This window comes from Pseudophryne corroboree, chromosome 7, assembly GCF_028390025.1.
Source record: "Pseudophryne corroboree isolate aPseCor3 chromosome 7, aPseCor3.hap2, whole genome shotgun sequence".
Lineage (NCBI taxonomy): Eukaryota > Metazoa > Chordata > Amphibia > Anura > Myobatrachidae > Pseudophryne > Pseudophryne corroboree.
Genome location: NC_086450.1, coordinates 289675747 through 289701303, shown reverse-complemented (window position 1 = coordinate 289701303; position 25557 = coordinate 289675747). Strand labels below are relative to the sequence as shown.

The 25557-nt window shown below is 41.7% G+C and overlaps 1 protein-coding gene across 1 annotated transcript; it reads right to left on the bottom strand.

The window, feature by feature from the left end:
* Nucleotides 1-21573: 21573 nt before the first annotated feature.
* LOC134943600 (hemoglobin subunit alpha-5-like) lies at nucleotides 21574-23471 on the bottom strand. The gene is made up of 3 exons (XM_063932356.1): nucleotides 23340-23471; nucleotides 22397-22601; nucleotides 21574-21743 (listed from the first exon to the last, which is right to left on the bottom strand). Exons 1-3 carry the CDS (start codon nucleotides 23432-23434, stop codon nucleotides 21615-21617), a joined length of 429 nt encoding a protein of 142 aa, XP_063788426.1. The 5' UTR covers nucleotides 23435-23471; the 3' UTR covers nucleotides 21574-21614.
* Nucleotides 23472-25557: the final 2086 nt, after the last annotated feature.

Genomic DNA, 25557 nt, shown 5'->3' with positions numbered 1-25557 from the left:
TGTATAATTTTTTAGCAAGTTTCTAAACCAGTGTATCAGAATGATTTCGTTCTGCTGTCTATAACCATAGATTATATTTCCAGAGCCGGCCATAGGCATAGGCAAACTAGGCAATTGCCTAGGGCATTTGATATGCCATTGGGCATCATCAGCTTCTGCTGATTAAAATGATATGCTACATGCCTATATTCTGTATGTAGCATTTCATATGCAGATACAGCCACAGTCTCACACGGTATATTGGCATGCTGCATATCAGTTTAATCAGCAGAAGCTGCTTGTGCATCCTAGCCACATAGCAATGCAAATAAGATGCATTTTCATAAAAATAAGTGCCCGACGTTAGCATTGATGCAAGATTTGTGAGGACATATCTGTATCCAAGCAGAGGCAGAGGTCACAGTGTTAGTGGTAGTGTGAGTGCTGTGTGCATGTAGGTGGGTTGGTTGTGCAGTAGTGTTCAGAATATGTGTAAGGAGCATTATGTGTGTCATGTAAAAATGCATTACTAATGTGCAACATATGTGTAAAGGGCCACTATGTGTGTCATTAAGTGTATAAGGGCATTAATAATATGTGGCATATGTGTAACAGGGTGCTAATGTGTGTGTCATTATGTGTATAGGGGCACTAATAATGTGCAGCAAATGTGTAGGGGGCACTATGTGTGTCATTATGTGTAAAAGGGCATTAATAAAGGTTGTCATAATGTGTAAGGTGCATTATGTTTATAAGGACACTAATGTGTCTCATATGTGTAAGGGGCATTACAGTGTGGAATTGTGTATAAATGCATTACTAATGTGTGGCATTATGTGTATAAGGTGCTCTACTATGTGGCGTTGCAAATAGAAAGGGCACTACTGTGTCGTCTAATGTGAATAAAGAGCAATAAGATGTGGTGTAATGTGAATAAGGAGCAATTCAGTGTGATGTAATGTGAATAAGGGGCTCTACTGTGAGGAGTAACGTTTATAAGGTAAAGTGATACTACTGTGGGATGCAATATGAATTATGGACACTATCGCAAGATAAAATGTGAATAAAGTTGCAGTACTGTGTGGCGTAATTGGAATTGGGGTTACTATTGTGTGGCCATGTCCCTTCCCAGCAGGAAGATGCCCCTTTTTGGGCTGTGCGTCAAATGTGCGAACTGTTCCTATTTAAAATATAGGGGGTACAAGGACTGCTATGGGTGAGGGGTAATGGTGCTGGGAAAGATGTGCAAGGTCAGAGGCAGAACCAGTGGTGGTGCTAGGGGGCACCAGCCAAAATCTTGCCTAGGGCATCATATTGGTTAGGGCCGGCTCTGTATATTTCTCATGATAACACTGGTTGTTCCACTCTGCCTGCATGAATAATTTCACAAACCTGCTGGTTTAAACACGGACAATTCCTCCTGTCAAGTACTAACAAGTACACATGAGAACTTTTTGGTAAATTACCCGGTATTCAAATGTCTCTAATTCTGCCCCCAATATGGGCCAGTTTTCACTACCTCTACCATATGTGATCAAATAATTCCTACAAAAGATGCATACATGGAATATTTTCAAGAAGTTTGAATTCCGCAGTTCTGCTGCAACCCAGTTATTTTCCTAATGTGAACTTATTCACTTAGTTAGCATGTATCATATCCGTTAGCATAATTATGATGGACATAAAGGGCTATCCGACATGGGAAATTTGCATAGCAATACTTCTTAATACCTCGGCAGGTCAAAACATTCAAAATGAACAGTGCATACACAGAGTATAGCCCTAAGGGCATGAGAAACTGTGCTGAATCATAAAGTATCACAGAGAAGAGGTATCATACTGAACCATTGAACTGCAGTCTTACTTGTTCTAAATAGCATACTGGCAGTTTCATAAATAATGCACATTAGCAAGTCAATCATCAATTAGTTCAATGTTCTGGGGTACCCCTGTAATAGGTGCAATAGTAAATAACCAGCAGTGAACTTCATCAATTTTTGTCACTGTATGGTAAGCTATTGCTGTAATAAATGCACTGTTAATTTAGACCATATGCAGAGTGTGTCTTGTGATAACATCACATATCTATATAGCACAGTTGTGTCCATAGAGAATAGTACAGTCCGAGATGCCGTCTCCCTCATCTGCTGCCCAATATCTTCATAGAGCGGATACTGGGTGAGAGTAAGGGTGATTGCCGGGCTGATAGAAAAAAAGATTCAGCGTCACTTCGTCACCCTGTACCTGGTGTTAGATGGATCCTGTTACCACTGGCATTGCAGGATCCAAATTCACCAGCAGGAGACAAGTGAAAGCTAGGAAGGAGAGATTAGTAGTGCAAGGTGTATAATGAACCCATAAATGGAGTTACTTAGAGTTGATGTAGTTATAAAACGCAGGCAGCGTTCTTTAGAGTAATGTTGCCCAAATTAGGGCTGCCAATTGGATATATATGGTACAGCAGACCCAAGCTGCATATATAATCAATTACAGGTTAGGGCTGCTTCTGTCAGAGACATGGGACATGGCCGCAAGTTGTGAGGCTTCATTCATTGCCCGTGAACTAAAGCGAGATATTCCAAACAGGTATGTGTAATGCAGAAATGCCGGACACGGTACCAATCCGTCAGTATTTAGCTGCATATGTCACCGGTGCAGCTCAAGTTAACCCTTCATTCAATGTTTCATACGCGGCTTCCCCCTGCTGTGAAATGCCGTAACCGTTCGGCTGTAGTCCTTAGACTGAGACTGAAACTGAGGCTGGATATTTCAAAGCAGGTGGGTATAATACAGAGATGAGAGGAAGAGAAAGGGTTCGAAATGCCCTATAGTGGTGCACACAATCTTATATTAAAATATAACTTTTATTGTGATATATAATAAAACCAGCGAATATTAAAAGGAAAAGTAGAATAGTGTAAATGAGAAAGAAATCGTGATTATAATTAGAAATGCTGCGCACTAGAAGTCACCTGAATGGCTCATAAATTGCTATTAAAGTTTCAGGATGGTGAGGAGTGTGTCAGGAGTATATAATTCCTATGTATTCGTAGTTAGTATTTGCACTACGTTTCTGCTAACTGTAAAGGAACTCCTAGAGTAAATGTCTAAATTTTCTAATCCCTCCCAGGATTTGAGATATGAGACCGTTAAAGAAGCAGGACTCCAGATATCATCATGTGTGATGTAATATGATAATGATAATACCCTGATAGTTTGCTGTGTGTAGTGGTAACAGTAATTATTCTCAATAAACTAATCAACAAATACTGTGTGTTGTATTTTCAATATATCACAGAATTGGTGTCAAAACTCTGGCTTGGCTCTTAATAAGTCTCAACAGTATCTGAGTGTCCTCCTAAACTCCATGTATAATAGTGTATCCATTGAAATAGAGACATTGGTATAATGATACAATTGTATCCCCTAGGAGAGAAACAGCAGCTGCCAGTTCAAAGATACGACTCTGACAGTCTTGAATCTTTTGGATGTTTATAAGTGATAGATACAATTATCCTGGTTTTATTGTAACATAGTTTAGGGCATATTTACAGCTAAAATAGCTGCTGATAGTAAATAATCAGTAATCCCTTGTCACAATATCATTCTCTATCACCTTTTCTCAGAGTCACTATACGTCAGTATGGTTTAATGATCCATATGAGATCATTTCAATTTAACCTCTCTTGATTATAACAGGAGATAATGAGGGCTCACTCTGTTCTTATCTGAATGTGAGCTAGTTCGTGATGTATATACTGTTCATTCCTGTATTATGGTGAGCCGTACAGATGTATATACAGTGATAATTAGGTCTTTATCAATAAGGTCTGATACCTTAGTGCATTAGGCACCCAATAATATACAATTTTTAAGTATTTGTTCTGATATTTTTAAGAAAATTTCACACACTTAGTAATCATATAGTATGAACTGTGAATAGATCTGTGATTACTGAGAAAACATTGTGGATGTGAACCATGTCACTGATCTCCTAACATGTGTTCAATCCTTTATTTAATAGAAACATAGAATTTGTCGGCAGATAAGAACCACTTGGCCCATCTAGTCTGCCCCTTTTTTTTTTTTTTTTTATATTATTTTTATCTCTAACCTTATTTGATCCTTATTTCTTTGTAAGGATATCCTTATGTCTATCCCATGCATGTTTAAATTGCTCTACTGTCTTAGCCTCTACCACCTCTGATGGGAGGCTATTCTACTTGTCCACTACCCTTTCTGTGAAATAATTTTTACGCAAATTTCCCCTGAACCTCCCCCCCTCCAGTCTCAGTGCATGTCCTCGTGTCCTATTGCTTCTCTTCATTTGGAGAATGTTTCCCTCCTGGACTTTGTTAAAACCCTTGATATATTTGAAAGTTTCTATCATGTCCCCCCTTTCCCTTCTCTGCTCCAAACTATACATATTGAGATTTCTTAGTCTTTCTGGGTATGTTTTGTGATGTAGGCCATGCACCATTTTAGTTGCCCTCCTTTGTACAGTTTCTAATGTATTAATAACCTTTTGAAGATATGGCCTCCAGAACTGAATACAGTATTCTAGATGAGGACGTACCAATGACCTATACAGTGGCATTATTACTTCTTTCTTTCTGCTGCTGATTCCTCTTCCAATGCAGCCAAGCATCTGACTAGCCTTCCTCATTGCCTTGTTACATTGCTTACCTGCCTTTAAGTCATCTGAAATAGTGACTCCTAGATCCCTTTCCTCCTCAGTAGTTTCCAGTATAGTGCCATTAATACTGTATTTAGCTTTAGGATTTTTGAGACCCAAGTGCATGATTTTGCATTTTTTGGCATTAAACTGTAATTGCCAGACTCTTGACCATTTCTCTAGTCTACCTAGATCCTCAATCATTTGTTTTACCCCACCTGGTGTGTCTACCCTGTTGCATACCTTTGTGTCATCTGCAAAAAGGCATACTTTCCCTTTAATGCCATTTGCAATGTCACCAATAAAAATATTAAAAAGCACTGGTCCAAGTACAGATCCCTGGGGTACTCCACTGGTAACATTTCCCTCCTGTGAATGCACTCCATTTACCACAACTCTCTGTTTTCTATCCTCCAACCAAGATCTTATCCATTCAATAATCCTAATATCCAATCCCAAACTTTCAAGTTTATTTAGCAGTCTGCGATGTGGAACTGTGTCAAAAGCCTTACTAAAGTCTAGATAAGCTATATCCATGGCTCCACCTTTATCCATCACTTTAGTCACACAATCAAAAAAGTCAATAAGATTTGTTTGACATGATCTCCCCCCAGTGAATCCATGCTGTTTGGGATCCAGTAAATTGCCGGATTTGAGATAATCTACAACTCTTTCTTTTAAGAGTGTTTCCATCAATTTCCCTACTACTGATGTAAGACTCACTGTAGTTGTTTGCCTCTTCCTTGCTTCCACTTTTGTGCATACTTTTCAGTATGAACACTTGTACACATTGGATGTCTGATAATATTCCTGTTAAGGCTGTCTGCTGCAGCCCTAGAAGCACTGTTCAAACATCATTCACTACACATAGTATGTTTCTATATATACAATTGGGTATATCACTAGCTTCTGGTTCAACTGTTTCTTATCTATAACCCCACGACTTGCATGGGATAAGACACTCTCCACTCAAATATGTACATTTCTTCCTAATCTAACATGATAAATGCATGTCTGGTGACTATCTAAAGTGCGCAGCTAGCCTGACGCACGCTTCGCTGTTCGCTTCATCAGAGGCAGAACCAGATTGTCTCCTGGTTTACCCCTATATACGGACGGTTACCGCAGTCCGCCAATAGGAATTTCCTGTCTTGTTAAGATATCCAGTAACTCGATGCCACCTCATCAACTGACGTATAGGTCACATGACCGGCCTTCACTGGATTTCCCTATGTCGTCATCCCAGGGAGTCTAAATCGATTTCAGTTAGAAACAAGCTGGATCATGATGTTCAGACTAGATCCTTTGAGTGTCTATCCGTACTACGGGACCTCTGGCTCAATGTTAACATATATTCAGACCAATACATCTAGTCCTTACGGCAATGTGCATCCCCAAGGGAACCCCAATATTACAACATACATATATTAAGTCTCTTACCCACTAAATATGCTGAAACCGAGTAAGTAATTATAGAAGATTAGTAAATCAGTTAGTTCAGTATTTTTAATATTTGTAATATTTTTTTATATGACTGTTAATATTTTTATATAGCAGATGGCCCATATAATTGTTAGAATTTTGTACATTAAGTAGGCTTATGTTCAAAAATTATATATATATATATATGTGTGAATCCATACTGATATTATAATAGAACATCAGGTGAATAAAAATATATTAAGGATATTAAATAAATGCTCCTGTTACGGAGCAGATAAGGATTCACAGTGACATCAATGAAATCCAGAGTAGTCTTTCATATCCTTTGAGCATATATCTATCTCCACAGGCTAAATTATCCAGATAGACTACAGTTATAACAATTATATCAGGTCCAATTCATTGATATATACTAGCCTGGTTGTATAAAACAAAATTTTCTTTGCATCATCTAGTATGAATTCAAACAAAATTCCCAAAATATCAGGGGGGAAAGATACTAAGATGTACAGTGAAGAACAAAAATGACTAACAGACAGATCATATCCGTTGAATCGTGTGAAACTCTGCCAATGTCCATATGGATCTATAAGTTACTAAATCGAAATACTCGATCTCATATTTTCCAGATGTCTCGAGGTCAAGTTGGTTAATAGATCTATGGTTGCCAAAAACCCAATGTGAATGAAAAATATGTAAAAATAAGTGTAAAGTAGATGCTCCTTATTAAGGAGCAACTAGTAACTCCCAGTGACGTGAGTGATGATCGAGAGTAATCTCTCATATCTCAGGAATAGTTTCGAAGTTCTAGTTCCTTAGGTCAGATTATGTGATTGTGACAATATCAAGAATAATTATGTGACAGCCTCACTGCTTAAAAAACGTGCATTTAATTACAAAAATATATAAAACGTGATCACAAAACTGAAATATAAATAAAAATAAAATTCATGGGTGTAAGGTGGAAAACAAAAAAATATAAGAATATAAAACTGATTATAGATACTGTAATCCATTCTAATAATATATGAGGCCCCTCCAGTATATTTAATTTGGGGTCATCTTCAGCATATACTGGTTGTGTTTCAATAAGGGAACAATTCCTAGAGAAATGTTTAGGAGTAGATTTTTAGGTCCATATTTTAGTAGAATATAAGAAACCCCTCAGATATGGATACTCATGATTCATCGGTTACATGTAGAATACAGAATAGTCCCTGAATTACAGGAAGGACGTGTAGTTGTTTTCTTCATTCAATCCCTTTGGTGTGAGGGTATCCATTAGGAAAATCAACCTGGTCTCTTGTTTAAGAAGCTCCCGATCAATATCACCTCCTCTGATATTCAAAATTATTTTCTTCATGCCAAAGGCTGTCAGGCCTCTAGAGTTGCCTTGATGATATTTCAGGAAATGTCGGGCCACTGGTGTGAGTGTCTTTATCAGTTCTTTGTCCCTTTTCGCATTTCTTATGCTTCCCAGATGTTCGAGTAGTCTTTTCTTCAGAGGTCTTTTGGTTTTCCCTATATAAATCTTGTTACATGGGCATCTTAGATTATATATCACGGCAGGGGTTTCACAGTTGATGTACTCCCCAATATGCCAAACCCTGTTGAATTTGTCCGTGTATTCTGTTGTGTTAATCATAATCGAACATGCTTTGCATGTGCCACGCTTGTTCGATCCCTTTTTGTTATACAAAGGTTTTTTGATGGTTTCCAGATGACTTTGGACTAACATATCCCTGAGGTTTCTGGATCTTCTCCAATTGACTGTAATACCTTCCCCCAGGATTGCTTCCAAATCCGGGTCGGTACGGAGAATTTCATAATGTTTTAGTAGTATCTCCCGAACATCCTGCCACTCCTGGCAGAAAGTGCCAATAAATCTCACTTTCTCCTCTTCCTTCTTTTTTGTCTTGGGTATAAGTAGCTGGTCTCTGGTGTATGTCCTTGTTTCCTGATAGGCTCGTTTGACTGATCTCCTACTGTATCCACGGGACTTAAGTCTGTTGCTCAATTGTTGAGCCCTCAGTTGAAAAGTGTCCTTTTCGGAGCAGTTCCTCTTCATACGTAGGAACTCCCCTTTCGGCAATCCTTTTATTACTGATGGGTGGTGGGAGCTCTCGTGATGTAGTATACTATTTGTTGCCGTTTTTTTATGGAACAGAACTGAGGAGATATGGCCATCTTCTTCCAGGGTCAGTGTGACATCAAGGAAATTGACCCTTTTCTCATCCATTTCATATGTCAGTGTTATGATTCCAGCACTCCTGACCAGAGGAGATTTTATGACAAGGACCAGAGCGCTGGAATGGAATGCAGGTAACGGGAGCAGGAAAGACTAGTTGCCCCTGGCGCCCTAACTCTATTGTCTCACCCGTGCTATCGGAAATCCCCTGCGAGACTATGGTTTCTTGAGCCCCTGGCAGCCACGTTTGAAGGGCGGATTATGTCTGCCCAACTCCGGTGCCCCCCGGTCTTAGTGAGAGACAAAGGGAAATCCGAGGCAGGATGATAACAAGAGGACCTCTGACTGACAACAGGCCAGGGGCAACAAGCTAACTAACAAAACCTGAAGTATGTGCGGAAACCCGCCAGGGAAAAGGACAACCAAAATCCACTTGCCCAATACTCCTACCCAGCACCGCTGGATACCAGAGTGAACCTGTGGAAGCGGAACCCTCAGCGAAATGCTCCAAAACACAAATAATAAATAATAAAGCAAACAAGCCGCAACACACGGCAAGGCCGCGACTCACGAACACCACTGGATGTTATACGGTGATTAGTCAGGACTCCAGGAATAAGATGACAACTTCCGAGTTCAGGACTTCCGATTACTGGAATGACCGGATACAGCAAGACTGGAACAGACTCTCAGCAAACAGAGACAGCATGCAGGAAGCTATTACCGGCGTCTGTGAGAAGCCCTGAGAGTGCATATGAACAGGAGTCCTCCAATCGGGTGCTGACAGGGCTAATTACCTGCCTTGCTGCACGGCCAGGAAACAGGTGTAGGTTCATTAAACCCTGGACCCAGCAACGGGGAACGCGGTCCGTCAGTGGCGTCCCCGTTGCTAGGGTCCGTGCGGCTCAGTGCGCCCGGCGTCCAGCGTTGCCAGGGAGCCGGCGGCTGTCCGCGTACGGCGTCCCTGGTTGCTAGGCGCCGGGCCGCACCGACGAGCGGACCCCGGCGCCTAACAGTCAGCTTCAAATTGAAATTATTTAAATTAAGCTTTTGTATGAACTTTTCAAATGTTGGTTTGTCACCTCCCCAGATTATGAGGAGATCATCTATATATCTCATCCACATGTGAATGTGGGTGGTATACAGATCATTCTTCTCACAAAACATGATGTCCCTCTCCCACCACCCCAGGTACAGGTTAGCGTACGTGGGGGCACATGTAGTCCCCATCGCAGTCCCCTGTACCTGGAGGTAGAAGTCGCCGTCATAAACAAAGTACTTTCTGGTCAAAACAAATCGTAAAAGTGTGATCAGAAAATTATTGAAATCACTTGTCTGGTCCATGTTCAGAAAATATTGAACCACCTGGATCCCAAATTCATGCTTAATACTCGTGTATAAGCTTTCAACGTCACAAGTTATTAACCATGTGCCAGGATTGAATATTGCCTCTTGGATCTTGCTAAGGACATCAAGAGTGTCCCTTTGTGTATGAGGGTAATCCTATGACGTATTCCCTCAGATGTAGATCTAGGTATTTGCTCACCTTTTCCGTCAGACTCCCTATCCCTGACACGATGGGTCTACCTGGTGGGTTGACCTCGTCTTTATGAATTTTGGGAAGTAGGTATAGGGTAGGTACCCTGGGATTTTCGGATTGTAAAAAATCAAAATCTCTCTTAGGAATGACACCACTATCTTTTGCTCTCTGAATCATTTTATTATAGATCTCTTGATAATCCTGTGTAGGGTTAAAAGTGAGTTTTTTGTAACAGAGTCTGTCCCCTAATTGTCTCTTAATTTCTTTGTATATTTCTCCCGTGGCCAAAGCACAACGTTGCCCCCTTTATCAGAGGGCTTTATAATCGTGTCCTTTCATTGTTGTATTTCTCTGAGAGCCTTCCTCTGTTTGATGTTGAGATTTTGATGGTATCTTCTCTTTCCTTTGGATGCCTCCAATCTATCTAGAACGTTGTGCTTTGGCCACACAGAGAGTGTGCATATTTGTGAATATGTCCATTTGAAGCTCTGTACAGATGGTCGTCCAGGGCAGTGGAGATGACAGCCAGGGGAATATCGGTCAGAGCGCCTCCGAATGTATTGAGAGGTGGCCTGTGAGCAGGTGTGCTGGTCATCATTGGTGTTCCTGGCAACAGCACACTTGAATCTAGGCTGCTGCGGTCGTCCATGCCGCTGCGGTCGTCCATGCCTCTGCGGTCGTCCATGCCTCTGCGGTCGTCCATGCCTCTGCGGTCGCCCGGGCCTCTGCGGTCGTCCGGGCCTCTGCGGTCGTCAGGGCCTCTGCGGTCGTCAGGGCCTCTGCGGTCGTCAGGGCCTCTGCGGTCGTCAGGGCCTCTGCGGTCGTCCGGGCCTCTGCGGTCGTCCGGGCCTCTGCGGTCGTCCATGCCGCTGCGGTCGTCCATGCCGCTGCGGTCGTCCGGGCCGCTGCGGTCGTCCGTGCCGCTGCGGTCGTCAGTGCCGCTGCGGTCGTCAGTGCCTCTGCGGTCGTCCATGCCTCTGCGGTCGTCAGGGCACTTTGGTGTTCACATCTGTGAAATCCAACCTTCTTCGTGGTGAATGTGCCATGTCTTCTTGTCCAGGGGTGGCTACATGGTCCAAAAAAGAAGCTTCCTGATGCAGCGTGTTTGGCAGGTCCTCTAGCACCGGTATTTCCAGATTCATTGGCTGAACACCGTGATCTGCAAGAGATGGAACAATGACATCATTTGGCATACCACATATCCAGTGCCAGATTAAGGTCCACATGGGCCTGGAGCTGAAATGTCTGAAGGGCCTATTGTGTGCCGCCAGAGGGGGAAGGAGAGAGGGGGTGGGAGGGTAAATAAAGACTCTTTTTCTATTTTGCATTGGATGTTGCTGGCTGCTTACTTCTATCTGAAATCAACATTGTATGAGCCTAGCACTCCGTTCATTGGAATATTAGGTGTGTGCGGCTTGCCTCATGCAGGATGGAGAATATATATATATATATATATACATACAGAAGGCGGCACTCAATGGTCTTAAACAGCATGACCGAATAACTCAATACTCTGTGATTTCAACGTTTTGGGTTTATTCCAACCTGTCGTCAGGGTACAGCAGCAAATCCTGACGACGGGTTGGAATAAACCCGAAACGTTGAAATCATGGAGTATTGAGTTATTCTGTCATACTGTTTAAGACTATTGAGTGCCGCCTTCTGTTTACTTTCTAAACGCTGCTCTGACTAGACTGGCACCTTGGCAAGCTGTGGGACTTAGGGAGTGCCGTCCATCTGGAATGTGTGTGTGTGTGTGTGTGTGTGTGTGTGTGTGTGTGTATACACACACACACCATTTGGAGGGAGGCGGCACACTGGAGACTATACACAAGTAAATCTCACCAAAACGTGTTTATTCTGTCTGTTGATAGAATAAACATGTTTTGGCGAGATTTACTTGTGTATAGTTTCCAGTGTGCCGCCTCCCTCCAAATGCTGCATATTTAGGAGTGCAATCCCCTTAAGGAGGGCACCGGCGCATAGTACGACCTGGATAGGTCATTTGAGTGCCAGGGCATGTGTGTTTGCTATATATATATATATATATATATATATATCGATATATAAAAATGCACAAGCCATGCTGGGTGGTGCAGAGGCTGCTCAGGGGCAATATCAATGTTGTCTACTGGCAGTGGGCTCATTTCCCTTAGGGGGGGCAGGAGGGAGTGAGAGACAAAAATGGCGCCAAGGGGAGAAAGAGAGGATTTCATGAAAAATTAGGGAATGAGAGGAGACAGAGGAGCAAGAGAGAGGGTGTCAGGTAGAGAGAAAGGGATGAGAGGAGGCATAAGGGAGATAGAGAGAGGGGAAGAGCAAGAGAGAGAGGGAAGGGGTAAGCAGGAGTGAGTGAGTGTGTATCAGTGAGGGAGGGGGCAAGAGAGTGATTTCCAGGGAAAGAGAGGGTGTGAGGGAAAGAAAGAGAGACCGTGCCAGGGAGAGAGAGAAGGTGACAGTGTCAGAGAGAGAGTGTCAGGGAGAAAGACAGTATCAGGGAGAGAGGGGGGGGGGGGCAGAGAAAGAGATAGTGTCAGAGAAAGACAGTGCCAGGGAAAGAGAAACTGTCAGGGATAAAGAATGGGAGAGAGAGGCACAAGAGAGAGAGAGAGTTAGGGAAAGGGGGTGAAAGGGGGAGGAGGAGCAAGCAGGAGACACTACCTGACTACAGCACTGGACAAAGGGAGGGGGGGTTAGACGTACAGATGGATAGGGGGCATGGACAAACAGAGCACCATATGGGGGCATAGACTGACAGGCCGGGGGTGGGGGGATTGGCATAGACAGACAGAGCACCATATGGGGGTATACATGGATGGGGACATAGACGGACATACGGATGGACAAAGCACCATATGGGGCATAGATGGACAGGCGGATAGACGTGGGGGCATAGATGGATAGACGAACAGGGGGAGTGTATAGATGGACGGACAGGGCATAGACATACAGAGCACCATATGGGGGTATAAAAGGATAGAAGGAGATAGATGTGGGGGGGAGGGAGGAAGAGTCAAAGACAGACAGAGCACAATAGGGGGGCATAGAAGGAGCGGGGCATAAATGGATTGGGGTGGGGGCATATATGGACAGAACACCATATGGGGCATACTGCAGATGGATAGATGGACGGGGGCATGGTACAGACAAACTGACAGGGGGTGGGGGCATCGACAGACAGATGAACGGACTGATGGTAGGGGAGAGGGGGGCTCACCAGCAGCGGGACTGTGTTGCTCTGTCCAAGTACAACCCCTCCGTCAGCCACGCAGCACTTTTGCTACTGCAGATATACTTGCCTGTGGCTCTGTAGTGTAGCCTCGGGTGGGGGGAGGAGCTCCGGCAGAGGAGGGATCGGGCTTTAATGCCCACAGCTCGCTATAACTTCTGGTGGGGGTGAAGGAGTCCGGCCTGCACTGTATTCTGTTTATGGGGGATTAATGCTCGCGGCTACTTGTATCTTCCGGTGGCGGTAAGGGAGTCTAACCTGCGCTGTAAACTCCGGGGTTGGAGACGGGGGATCGGCCTTTACGGTCCGCATCTTCCTTTAACCTCCAGTGGGGGTTTACTGTAACCTCTGGACGCGGGTGGTCACGCTGAACTTTGGGCGCCCGCCTGATGCCCGCGGCAGCACTGTAAGCTTCAGCGGGAGGAGGGGAGGCGGACATGCAGGCACCTGTATTCTCCTGGGTGGAGTAAGGAGGGGAGGGGACAGCCAGAGCCAGCAGGGTTTGCATGGGGTCTTGGAGGACGTCCGCTGGCAGCTTTTGATAGGAACTTTTTTTTCCTGTCAATTCTGCCTGTCTCCAATGGGCCTATTTTCATGGGGAGGCCTGGAGCTGCAGCTCCACCCGCCCCATTGTTAATCCGGCTCTGCACATATCAGCCCCAAACTATTATTCTTTGCCTTGGCATTTTTTCGTGGTTTCACCACATTTTCTTTCTGAGCCACCATGGCAGTTTTCTTCTTCTTTTGTGGGACTAATGCAGTAAGTTTCTGTGCCACTGATGGGCGGGTTTTGGCACTTCCGTAAAATCTGGTAGTCTGCATTCTTTGTCTTTTGTCTAAAAATATAAAAACCACAATAAGAAAACATGTAAAGCACAAAAATAGCAAACAACTGTACATTTTCAAATAAAGTGCACAACATTAAAGTTCAGATACTGTACAGTATTATACTTTTTTCCCTGTGCCTCCCAACATGATCCTCTGCAGGAGGGACTGAATGCTCTGTTACAGACTTCAGTTTAAATGTACAGTATGATTGCCATCACATGTGCGAACAACTATAGGTGTTACACCACAAGTGATAGTAATCATACAGTACTACTGCATATTGATATAAGGAGCGTCACAATCCCCTAGCTAAAATACACCGGGATAAGCGAGGTCTATGCACATTACGTTACACCGAGCTCGATCGCTTAGCAACCTGACAAAATGGCCACCGACCGTGAACCCCCAGCACGTGGCAGCGCTCGGATATGGAGTGAGAGATGGCATAAATTTTACAGGCCAAGGGGCAATGCTGAAGGAGCGTCAAAATCCCCTAGTTTAAATACACCGGGATAAGCGAGGTCTATGTGCATTGCCAATGATTCATGTAAAACCTGTGTGCAAACAGTATCTCTATTGAATGCAAAGTACAGTATTACCAGAGCCGTCCCTAACCAACATGATGCCCTAGGCTACATTGTGGCTGATGCCCTCTTGCACAGATGCTAGTTCCGCCTCTAACCCTGCACCCCTTTCCCAGCACCATCACCCATTTTGGCGCTCCTACCCCCTATAATCTAAATACTGTAGGAACAATGTGCACATTTAGTGCCAGCCCAAAACAGTGCAAGTTCTTGCTGGGAATGGGCATGGTAACACAATAATACCCCCAGATGAAATGACACAACAGAGTACTGCAACTTTATTCACATTATATCATGCAGTAGTGTCTCTTATTCTCGTTACATCATATGATAGTACCACATTACTCCTAACAGTATTGCCCCTTATTCACATTACACCCCACCACATTGATCTTTATTTACATTAGACCACAGGTTCTCAAACTCAGTCCTCAGGACCCCACACAGTGCATGTTTTGCAGGTCTCACAGAATCACAAGTGAAATAATTAGCTCCACCTAATGTATGGACCTTTTAAAATGTGTCAGTGAGTAATTAATACAGTACACCTGTGCACTTGCTGGTTTACCTGCAAAACATGCACTGTGTGGGGTCCTGAGGACCGAGTTTGAGAACCACTGCATTAGACCATGCAGTAGTGCCCTTTCCTTATGTTACGCCAGAAAATATTGTAGCACACCTTATACACATAATGCTGCACATTAGTAATGCATTTCATATTTACATTTTCAGATTTCATTTCATAGAGCCGCAGTCACACACAGAATATAGGCATGTACTGTAGCATCTCATTTTATTCAGCAGAAGCTGATTATTCCCGTTTGGCTAGTTTGCCGCCTCTGTATATTACAATAGAAAAAAATAATAGTGTCAGTGAAAAAAACACCTCATGACAGATACTGTACACAAGCTCATGTCACATGGTATATGCAATTGCCGTCGAATTCCGTCTGGAATTCGACCGTTTTTAAATTCGACGGAATTCGACAGTTGAATTCCGGCCCCCGGGGCCAGAATTCGACATATTACATAAAAACCGGATTCGACAGTCCCGCTGTATGAAAACCACTATCGCTTTAGCGAGGGGATTGTGACGCTTCTTCAGCATTGCCCCGTAGCCTTCAAGACTACTGCTATCTCTCACTCTACTACTATCTCTCACTCCATCTCAGAGCGATGGCTGCCACGTAGTGGGGGTTCAGGGGCGACGGCCATTTTGACAGTGTGCTATGCGATCAAGTCCGGTGTACCGTAATGATAGACCTCGCTTATCCCTATCGCTTTGGCGAGGGGATTGTGATGCTTCTTCAGCATTGCCCCGTAGCCTTCAAGACTACTGCTATCTCTCACTCTACTACTATCTCTCACTCCATCTCCGAGCACTGGCTGCCACGTAGTGGGGGTTCAGGGGCGACGGCTATTTTGACAGTGTGCTATGCGATCAAGTCCGGTGTACCGTAATGATAGACCTCGCTTATCCCTATCGCTTTAGCGAGGGGATTGTGACTCTTCAGCATTGCCCCGTAGCCCTCATGACTACTGCTATCTCTCACTCTACTGCTATCTCTCACTCCATCTCCGAGCGCTGGCTGCCACGTAGTGGGGGTTCAGAGGCGACAGCCATTTTGACAGTGTGCTGTGCGATCAAGTCCGGTGTACCGTAATGTGCATAGACCTCGCTTATTCCTATCGCCCCTATGTATTTTAGCAAGGGGATTGTGACGCACCTTCAGCACTGCCCCGTTGTCCGCAAAATCTATGTCATCACTCGCTCCATAGCTGAGGGCCTCCATGGCGTCACAGGCAGTAGCCATTTCAATTGAGTCTGCCCTGCTACAGAATTGTATGTGTACCGTATGGTGCATAGAACCTTAACAGTACATCTGCTGCAGCTTTGCCCTGGTTTATGTGAATAAAAAAAATTATAAAGTGTTTGGAAAAAACTAACATGCGTTCGTACTGTACTTTAGGAATCGAACACGGGACTCTGAGTATAGGAAGAGGAACACTTCACCACTTCGCCACAGACAGATGAATAAATCCATTAGTTTTGATTAAGCCATAATGGCTACGGGATTAGGATGCTAACATACTGTACAATATTCCTAATATCATTAGGCAATAATGAACTTCTAACACGTCCATTTGCGTCAGTGTACACTACTGGTTTTAGGTTGCTTTGGGTGCGGGATGCAGCATAACGAGACGCACTAGTAAAGTAGTCCTGACTATACAGTATACAGTATTTCAGTATTATATTTTACGGGAGCCCACACGCATGCGCAGTGGTGATTGTAAAAAGCGACATCTGGTGGATGATCGCAGGTATTACACGTACAGGTAACGCCAAACGTCAAACGTCTGTCTCCGTGCGATTAGATAGCCTCTCTGTGACTAGGCGCGCCTCCCTATGCCCCAGTACGCTGCGTATGCTCGAACGGGACAAACGCCTCAGCCACTCATGATAAAGGTGGCTACATCTGTACATCACACATGATGATATCTGGAGTCCTGCTTCTTTAACGGTCTCATATCTCAAATCCTGGGAGGGATTAGAAAATTTAGACATTTACTCTAGGAGTTCCTTTACAGTTAGCAGAAACGTAGTGCAAATACTAACTACGAATACATAGGAATTATATACTCCTGACACACTCCTCACCATCCTGATACTTTAATAGCAATTTATGAGACATTCAGGTGACTTCTAGTGCGCAGCATTTCTAATTTTAATCACGATTTCTTTCTCATTTACACTATTCTACTTTTCCTTTTAATATTTGCTGGTTTTATTATATATCACAATAAAGTTATATTTTAATAGTAGATTGTGTGCACCACTATGGGGAATTTCGAACCCTTTCTCTTCCTCTCTTCTGTAGATTTATTTTGCCTGTGGTAGCACCCCCCAAATGATTAGGAATCATACCAATGTGTTCTGGATAATTAAAATGGGGGCCTTTTACTCAACATGAATCAACCTGTGCGACCAGTATTATAGCTATAATACAGAGATGCCTGACATGATACCTATCCGTCGATATTTGGCTATGTATATCACCAGTGCAGTTCGGGGTAACCATTCATTCAGTATTTCATACACGGCTCCCCTCTGCTGTGAAGTGCCGTGACCGTTCGGCTGCGATCCTCAGACTGAGACTGAATGTACGTTTCACCACGTCGGCTTAATCACCAGTCAGCCTGACGTGGTACAGACAGTCACTCCATTTAAAATTCAACTGACCAATTTCTTTCACTCCTAATTAGATCTGCACCTAGAGGTCACCTGCAATCACTCAATTAATTCAAGAGTCTGATTCTCCCGTGCGTCCAAACCACTATTTATATATCTATACTTATATGCATATGGGTGCTTAATTACAATTGCCTACAACAGAGAGACACCTTTCATTATCATTAGTACAGTTGGTACGTCAGTCACTAGGATTATTTAAACACATTGATATTTACTGATTTTTTTACTCTCTATGACAACCCTAATGTTATAATAAATGAGGTTTCCAGCATGATTTTGAAATTTCTTTTTGTTAGGGAGAATACCAAGAGCTGTGGAAAATTAATATTCATTATTCATTATGCACGCTAGATAGTTATTAGTTAGATATATCCCATATGTATCTATATCTAAGGGGTTTTGGCAAGTTCAGGTAAATATTAGTTTGAACACACTGTTTGATGAAATGTGCTATTAAGATAGAAAGAAAAAGGGCAGTGTTCTTATTGGGAAAGAATATATATAGAGTGTGGATACTATACACCGATAAAAAAGGGAAAAGAAAGAGAGAGGACTTTCTTTTATTGAGAAATAAATATATATATATATATATATATATATATATATATATATATATATATATACAGGTTGAGTATCCCTTATCCAAAATTCAAAATCCCACATTTTTAGGTCCCCTACTGAGATAATGACATATATATTATATATTATGTGTATATATAGATATATTATATGGATATATAATATAATAGATATGTATATGTGTCATTATCTCAGTAGGGGAACCAAAAATGTGGGATTTTTAATTTTGGATAAGGGATACTCAACCTGTATGTATATATATATATATATATATATATATATATATATATATTCATACATACATACACACATACACACACACACACACACACACACACACACACACACACACATATATATATATATATATATATATATATATATATATATACACACACATACATACATACATACATACATACATACATACATACATACATACATACACACATATGGTAGAGGTAGTGAAAACTGGCCCATATTGGGGGCAGAATTAGAGACATTTGAATACCGGGTAATTTACCAAAAAGTTCTCATGTGTGCTTGTTAGTACTTGACAGGAGGAATTGTCCGTGTTTAAACCAACAGGTTTGTGAAATTATTCATGCAGGCAGAGTGGAACAACCAGTGTTATCATGAGAAATATAATCTATGATTATAGACAGCAGAACGAAATCATTCTGATACACTGGTTTAGAAACTTGCTAAAAAATGATACAAGCCAGAAAAGTTACAAATTTGACACACGTGTTTAGGAACTTGCTGAAGAATGATACAAGTCAAGAATGCAACACGTTTTAGATACAGGCTTTATGTCACAAGTGCACTGAGCTGAAAATATAGCTGGAATTGAATCATGACTGTCTAAGGTATAGATTTAGAATAAATTTGATCAGTTCACTGATAATAATATCAAATGTTTGTTATTGGCTGCGATTCATAAACATATTGAAATTTATGAATGATTCTGCGTTATTAACAATTTAAATCATTAACAAATTTCGTAATTATTTAACTGTGTATTATCAGGCATGAATTATTGGTCTGTATTCGAGATACAGATGGTTATATCCTGATTATATTGATTGATCTTTTCACCACATATATAACATTGGTCTAATTTAAGACATAGATATATTTTTCACAGGGGATGTAATAGAATTTATGCATTCACAGAGTGGCATACACATATAGGTTTATGCCACTCAAAGTACCCCTTTTATTTTAGGAGGAATATTTAAAGGTTACGTTTTAAACTATTATAACCATATCATATCAATTTATACATCAAATTTTGTTATAAAAGAGTGCTCCAAAAAGCAATCTACTTTTTGTGTTGCCCCTTTGCAACAAACATATTGTTTAATGTTTGGTCTATTTGATTGCAGGAGCACCTCCAGCATTCTAAATTTAATCCCTGAGGAGGAATACAATTAACAGCTGGTTTTTGTTTCTAATGTAGTATTACCATCGTATTTAATTTGTGTCTGGTGCAGGACAAAGAATACAATATCATGGGCAATTTCTCCACTGGTCCACTTTATCCAGTCTGTACACTGTTTGATACATCTCCTGCTGGTGGTATTGTCCAGTGCCCTAGGGCTCAGTCTCAGAAAGAAGGTTATACCCAGAAATATTCGGGCTCTATAAAATGAGGTGCCCTGCTAAGCAGCAGCCAATTTATAGAGGGAAGTCACTCCCAATGTAACAGCAATACAACAAAGAAAAAAAGGGGAAAAAAAGTCTCAGAAAGCCTGAGGTGTAAGCAGCATATTTTCAGACACTGGTAGGTATTGTAGTTTGTGTAGAAACATGGGGGGTAATTCCAAGTTGATCACAGCAGGATTTTTTATAGCAATTGGGCAAAACCATGTGCACTGCAGGGGGGGCGGATATAACATGTGCAGAAAGAGTTAGATTTGGGTGGGTTATTTTATTTCTGTGCAGGGTAAATACTGACTGCTTTATTTTTACACTGCAAATTAGATTGCAGATTGAACACACCCCACCCAAATCTAACTCTCTCTGCACATGTTATATCTGCCTCCCCTGCAGTGCACATGGTTTTGCCCAATTGCTAACAAAAATCCTGCTGCGATCAACTTGGAATTACCCCCATTATTCCTTATATATAAAATGTGATCCTGATAAACATATCCAATACACTTTGATTGTATGTTATTGCATCATATGCAGTATCATACTCATAGGGCGATAATCAATTATTTTGTATGACCGATCTCCCATATAAGGGGGTGCGAGCTGAAAGTCGCCAGCAGCCATCGCGCCAGAGCAGAGCTGCAATTGAATAGCTCCATTTGGGCGCTATCTAGTGGCTATCGGCGGATAAACAGTTGAATTCCGCCCATAGTTTTTAAAAAAAGAGCTATTATATAGTTTAATTTATTATTATCCTTTTATTAAAGTTGTATTACAGCAAAACAATTAGATTTAGCAAGTTATTTAATATCATTAATGAGGAAAATTATATATATATATATATATATATATATATATCAGGGACGTGGGTGAGCCAAACAGTTCATGTGGGCATTATACACAGATTCAGAGGTATAAACTCTTGGAAATTTGGTCAGTTTTGATGAGAGATGTGTGGGTAAGGTAAGCACATGCCTTAAGGGCCCCATACACTAGAGCGACCACATGTCGGAGGCGATCGCAGGCAATCACCCCGGCAGCAGCCTCCCGGGGGGCAGGATCGCCCAAGATACATCGTATGCTGCCCTTTTGCATACAACATATCTTGGGCGATCCCAGCCATGCCCCCAGGTTGGACCTGATTGAAAGTGCAGCACATTCAATCAGGAGAGAATGCCTCAAAAATGCCGATTTCATCCGATATATAGGGACAAATACCCGAAATGGGCTGAAATCGGGCATTATCGCTCTAGTGTATGGGGCCCTTTAGACTGTATACTCCAGAGTTTTAACTATAAAAATGATTAGAATAATACAAAGAAGATATCACTAACATATTCTTTGTATCTTTCATATGCTTTATATAGTCAAAACTTTTGCGCAAATGTTAGCATGACAGGAAAGGCTCTGCCTCACCTGCCTCACCCCACCGCATGTCCCTGATATATATATATATATATATATATATATATACTGTAAGTAAACTCAATCAATCATGTACAACAGCTAAAGAATAGTACAAAGAAAAATAACTTTGCAAATAAAAAAAGTGAGTGACACAGACCACTATTGAATTGCTGAAATTCAGTTTATTGAATACAGTGATGCTGAGTATGACAGTGTAACTCTCAGCTATCACCCTGGGAGGACCAGATTATCTGTATTTGGAAACCAGGGTAGAGGACACAGCAGCGAGGAACTTGTCCCAGGCAGCTTGGGCAACAGCAGTGAAGTCAGCAGGGTAGTGGACAGCCAGGGTCACTTGGATGGAGTGAGACAGCAGCTAGAAGACAAAACAAATTCTTATTTGTAATTACAGTAATATCTAATAGATAGAAATAATGTCTTTGTTACTGAGACTCATTTATTGGACTCTTTAAAGTCCTAGCATACAGTGGGCAAATTGAAAAGTAATCTTTAGGAGCAAGACACTCAGTTATAGGGGGAGACGTATCAAACCTTGTAGATAAAGTGGATAGAGGTAAAGTACCAATCAATCAGCTTCTAATTGTAATTTTATAAACATTTTGGCCTATTTACTAAGCCTTGGCGAGAGATAAAGTGGACAGAGATAAAGTACCAACAAACCAGCGCCTAGCTGTCATTTTTCAAACACAGCCTGTAACATGGCAGTTAAGAGCTGGTTGGCTGGTACTTTATCTCCATTCACTTTATATCTCTCCTAGGCTTAGTAAATAGACCCCTGTGTTTGAAAAATGACACTTGCAAGCAGATTGATTGGTACTTTATCTCTCTTCACTTTATCTCTCTCCAGTTGTTCTTATCTGCCATCAAATTCTACATTTCTATGTTTCTAAAGTTTAATATGTCTCCCCATCATGTGTAACAGAATACACACTAACGGCTTCTATAATATTACTCTGTGTGTTCTCTGTGTAATAGCAATAAAGTGACAAAGATGGATGAAACACTTACTCTGAAGTTGCCAGGGTCAACTCTAAGCTTCTGAGCATGAAGGTCACTGAGGGTGGACAGAGCATGGTCAATGTCATCCAGGTGGTGGGCAGCATTTCCAATGGCTTTCAGAATCTTTCCTCCGTGGTTATGGAGATCCTTGGAGTCATGGCTCAGGTCAAAATGGCTGAAGTAGGTTTTGGTCTGAGGGTAGCTCAGGAACAGCCTATATGGAATTATAAGATAGGTTTAATAATATTAACAAATAGAATGAAAAGTGACTGTGGAGTTTGATGAATGCTATTCAATGATGCTGCTATTCTCAAAGGTTAAAAAGCTTTTCGAATAAAAAGCTTAGACCATATTTAAAATGACCTTTATTCCATTCTGAACAATATGTTTTCTATTTAGTGTGTACAATATACTGTATGCGGTAATAAAGCTCATCAGTTAGAGAAAACTTTCTGGCTCCCATGATACTTCTGGTGCTCCATACTATGGGAACAAGCAACATGATAGAACATCCAGTAAGTATATAAGTCCAGTAAGTATATAATATGACTAATGTCAATAATGACAAGACAACACAACAGGGTAAATTCAAATTGTGATAAAGCTATTTTCTTTACATAAGAAAAATGGGTGTCCTACTGGTATTCTAAAAAAAATGCAGAGGTGACTTATGTCTGCAATAAATAGAAGTACAGATATCAGTATTCCTTATACTGTAATATGCAAGCTTTCCTAATGACCATCAGATACTAAGCAATGGTATTAGATGTCACATTTTATACAGGTATTAGTTTGATTTATATATCTCTATCTATCTATCTATCTATCTATCTATCTAATTGATATATGTATACATATTCTATTAAATATATATATATAGAGAGAGAGAGAGAGAGAGAGAGAGAGAGAGAGAGAGAGAATAATAATAATAAGATAGTTTAGTAATCATTACCTTTCCAGGGCCTCTGCTCCAATATCATCAGTATGGCCCTCTACTTTTGCCCAGATGGCATTGATGGCGGCCCTTTCAGCTGCAGAGAAAGTCATGGTTGCCTTAGGTTTAGTGCTGGTGACTTGGACAATGCAAATTTCTTGCACTTTTAAAGAGCTAAAATAACCTGACCTAAACACATTTCCATTGGCTACCATTTTTGTTACACCCATATTGTTATCTATAAAACAAAAATTGCAGTCAGGGTTCCATAGTGCCTGATATAATGATATATCTCTTTATCTCAACATACAGTAGGCACAGTATGCACAATATAGCTCATAACATATGATGTGTGTAAGCTGATAACATTATATTGTATGTCTACTCATTTTTACAGCAAAATATTTAAAATGTTACATTTTAAATACGTGTGCATTCAGTTTTCAATATATGCAATTTATGAATTCCAAATACTGGGCCTGATTTAGATGCGGTCGCAATGCCAATGCAGCAGCGATCCTTTTCAGTGACGGAACTGCAAGGCACCACAATTGTAGCAGCCACCCACAAGTGAACAGATATGCCCACCAAAATATCGCAAATTGAAAATATCTCAGCAACTGTGTACTTACTCTGTTGTAACCGCGACGCAGATGCAATTAACGCCAACTGCCTGAGTGCCTTCATGGCCTTGCCATGTTGTATGTGTACGAGACTGCAGTCACGTAACGAGACACGCACCAAAAAAACGGACACAACACGCCTGAGTTTTTGCAGAAACACCCCGTCACCTCCCCTAAATAGCCTCTTCCTGTCAATCACTCTGCTACTGATTCCTTACTGCAAGCAGCATTGCAAAGGTACCTTGGCCCGTGCACACTGTGACCGCGACGCATGCACAGTCTACTGATAAATTGCTCAGTTGCAACACCATCAATGTTGTGACTGCGTCTGAATCAGGCCCACTGTCAGATCTTTTTAATACGTTAATACATTATATCACCAGGGAAAATATTATACCACCAGGTACATCTATATAAACTGGAAAGTAAACACAATAAACTAAAAAAAACACTTTTCATTAAGTAAGCAAGTCCCTCAAACTCTTGTTTTCCATTTTACTGAATGACTTTTTTGATTCAGTGTAGTTCACTGGCGTTTCTATAATGGGTGCAGTGTGTGCGGTGCACACGGGCTCCTGAGTCCAGAGGGGGCCCCCACCGCACACGCTGCACCCATTTTCTGTATACTCACCCCTCCGGAGTCCCGCAGCGACGTCCACGGCGGTGTTAAAACTCCGTGAAAATGGCCCAGCGCCCATTTTCACAGAGTTCTGCGCATGCGCAGTAGAAAAATCTAAGGGAAAATGGCCACCGCGACATTTCCCCGGAGATCTGCGCATGCGCAGTAGAGTCTGAGCTCTCTAGTGCTCAGACTCTCAGCGCTGCCGGCAGAGAGGAGGGGGCCCGAATGGAGGAGGCTGCACCCGGGCCTCCTCCTCTCTTAAAACGCCCCTGGTGTAGTTGATATAGGGACAGAGGGGGAGAGGACCAAGGAAACTTGCATTAAAACAAACCCACTCACTCAAGATAAACAGCAGATGCAAAATTACCAGGACTGAGACCCAGCAGATTCTGCAGATTTATTCATTTAAATTAATGGGTAAATTTACTTAGTGGCAAAACATTTAAATTCACTTCAAAACTGACAGGCATCATTGGCGGTATTGATGTTAAAAATGCAGTATGCAGTAAGCAGTAGTTTGGAGTTGACTATCGTTTGAAGACTGCTGTCTACTGCAGATCCACCGGAAATCTGCCACAAAGCTGCTGCAGTTTGCAAACACTGCATCAATATCTAGGATCTGCTCAGGCATTTTTTTAATATAAAGATAAGAACTTTTTATTTAAAAAAAAAACATGTTTTATTATAGAACTGTAAATGCAGCATACAGAGATCATGCAAATACAATACAAGACAAAAAGGGAAGGAATACACCATTAAGATTGCGCCACAAAATGGTCCATAAGTCTATAAACAGTTCCAGCGGACTGATCCAAAGTGTTAATAATGGGGGTAATTCAGACCTTATCGTAGCAGCAAACTTGTTAGCAGTTGGACAAAACCATGTGCACTGCAGGGGGGGGGGGGCAGATATAACATGTGCAGAGAGAGTTAGATTTGGGTGGGGTGTGTTCAATATGCAATCTAAATTGCAGTGTAAAAATTAGTGATG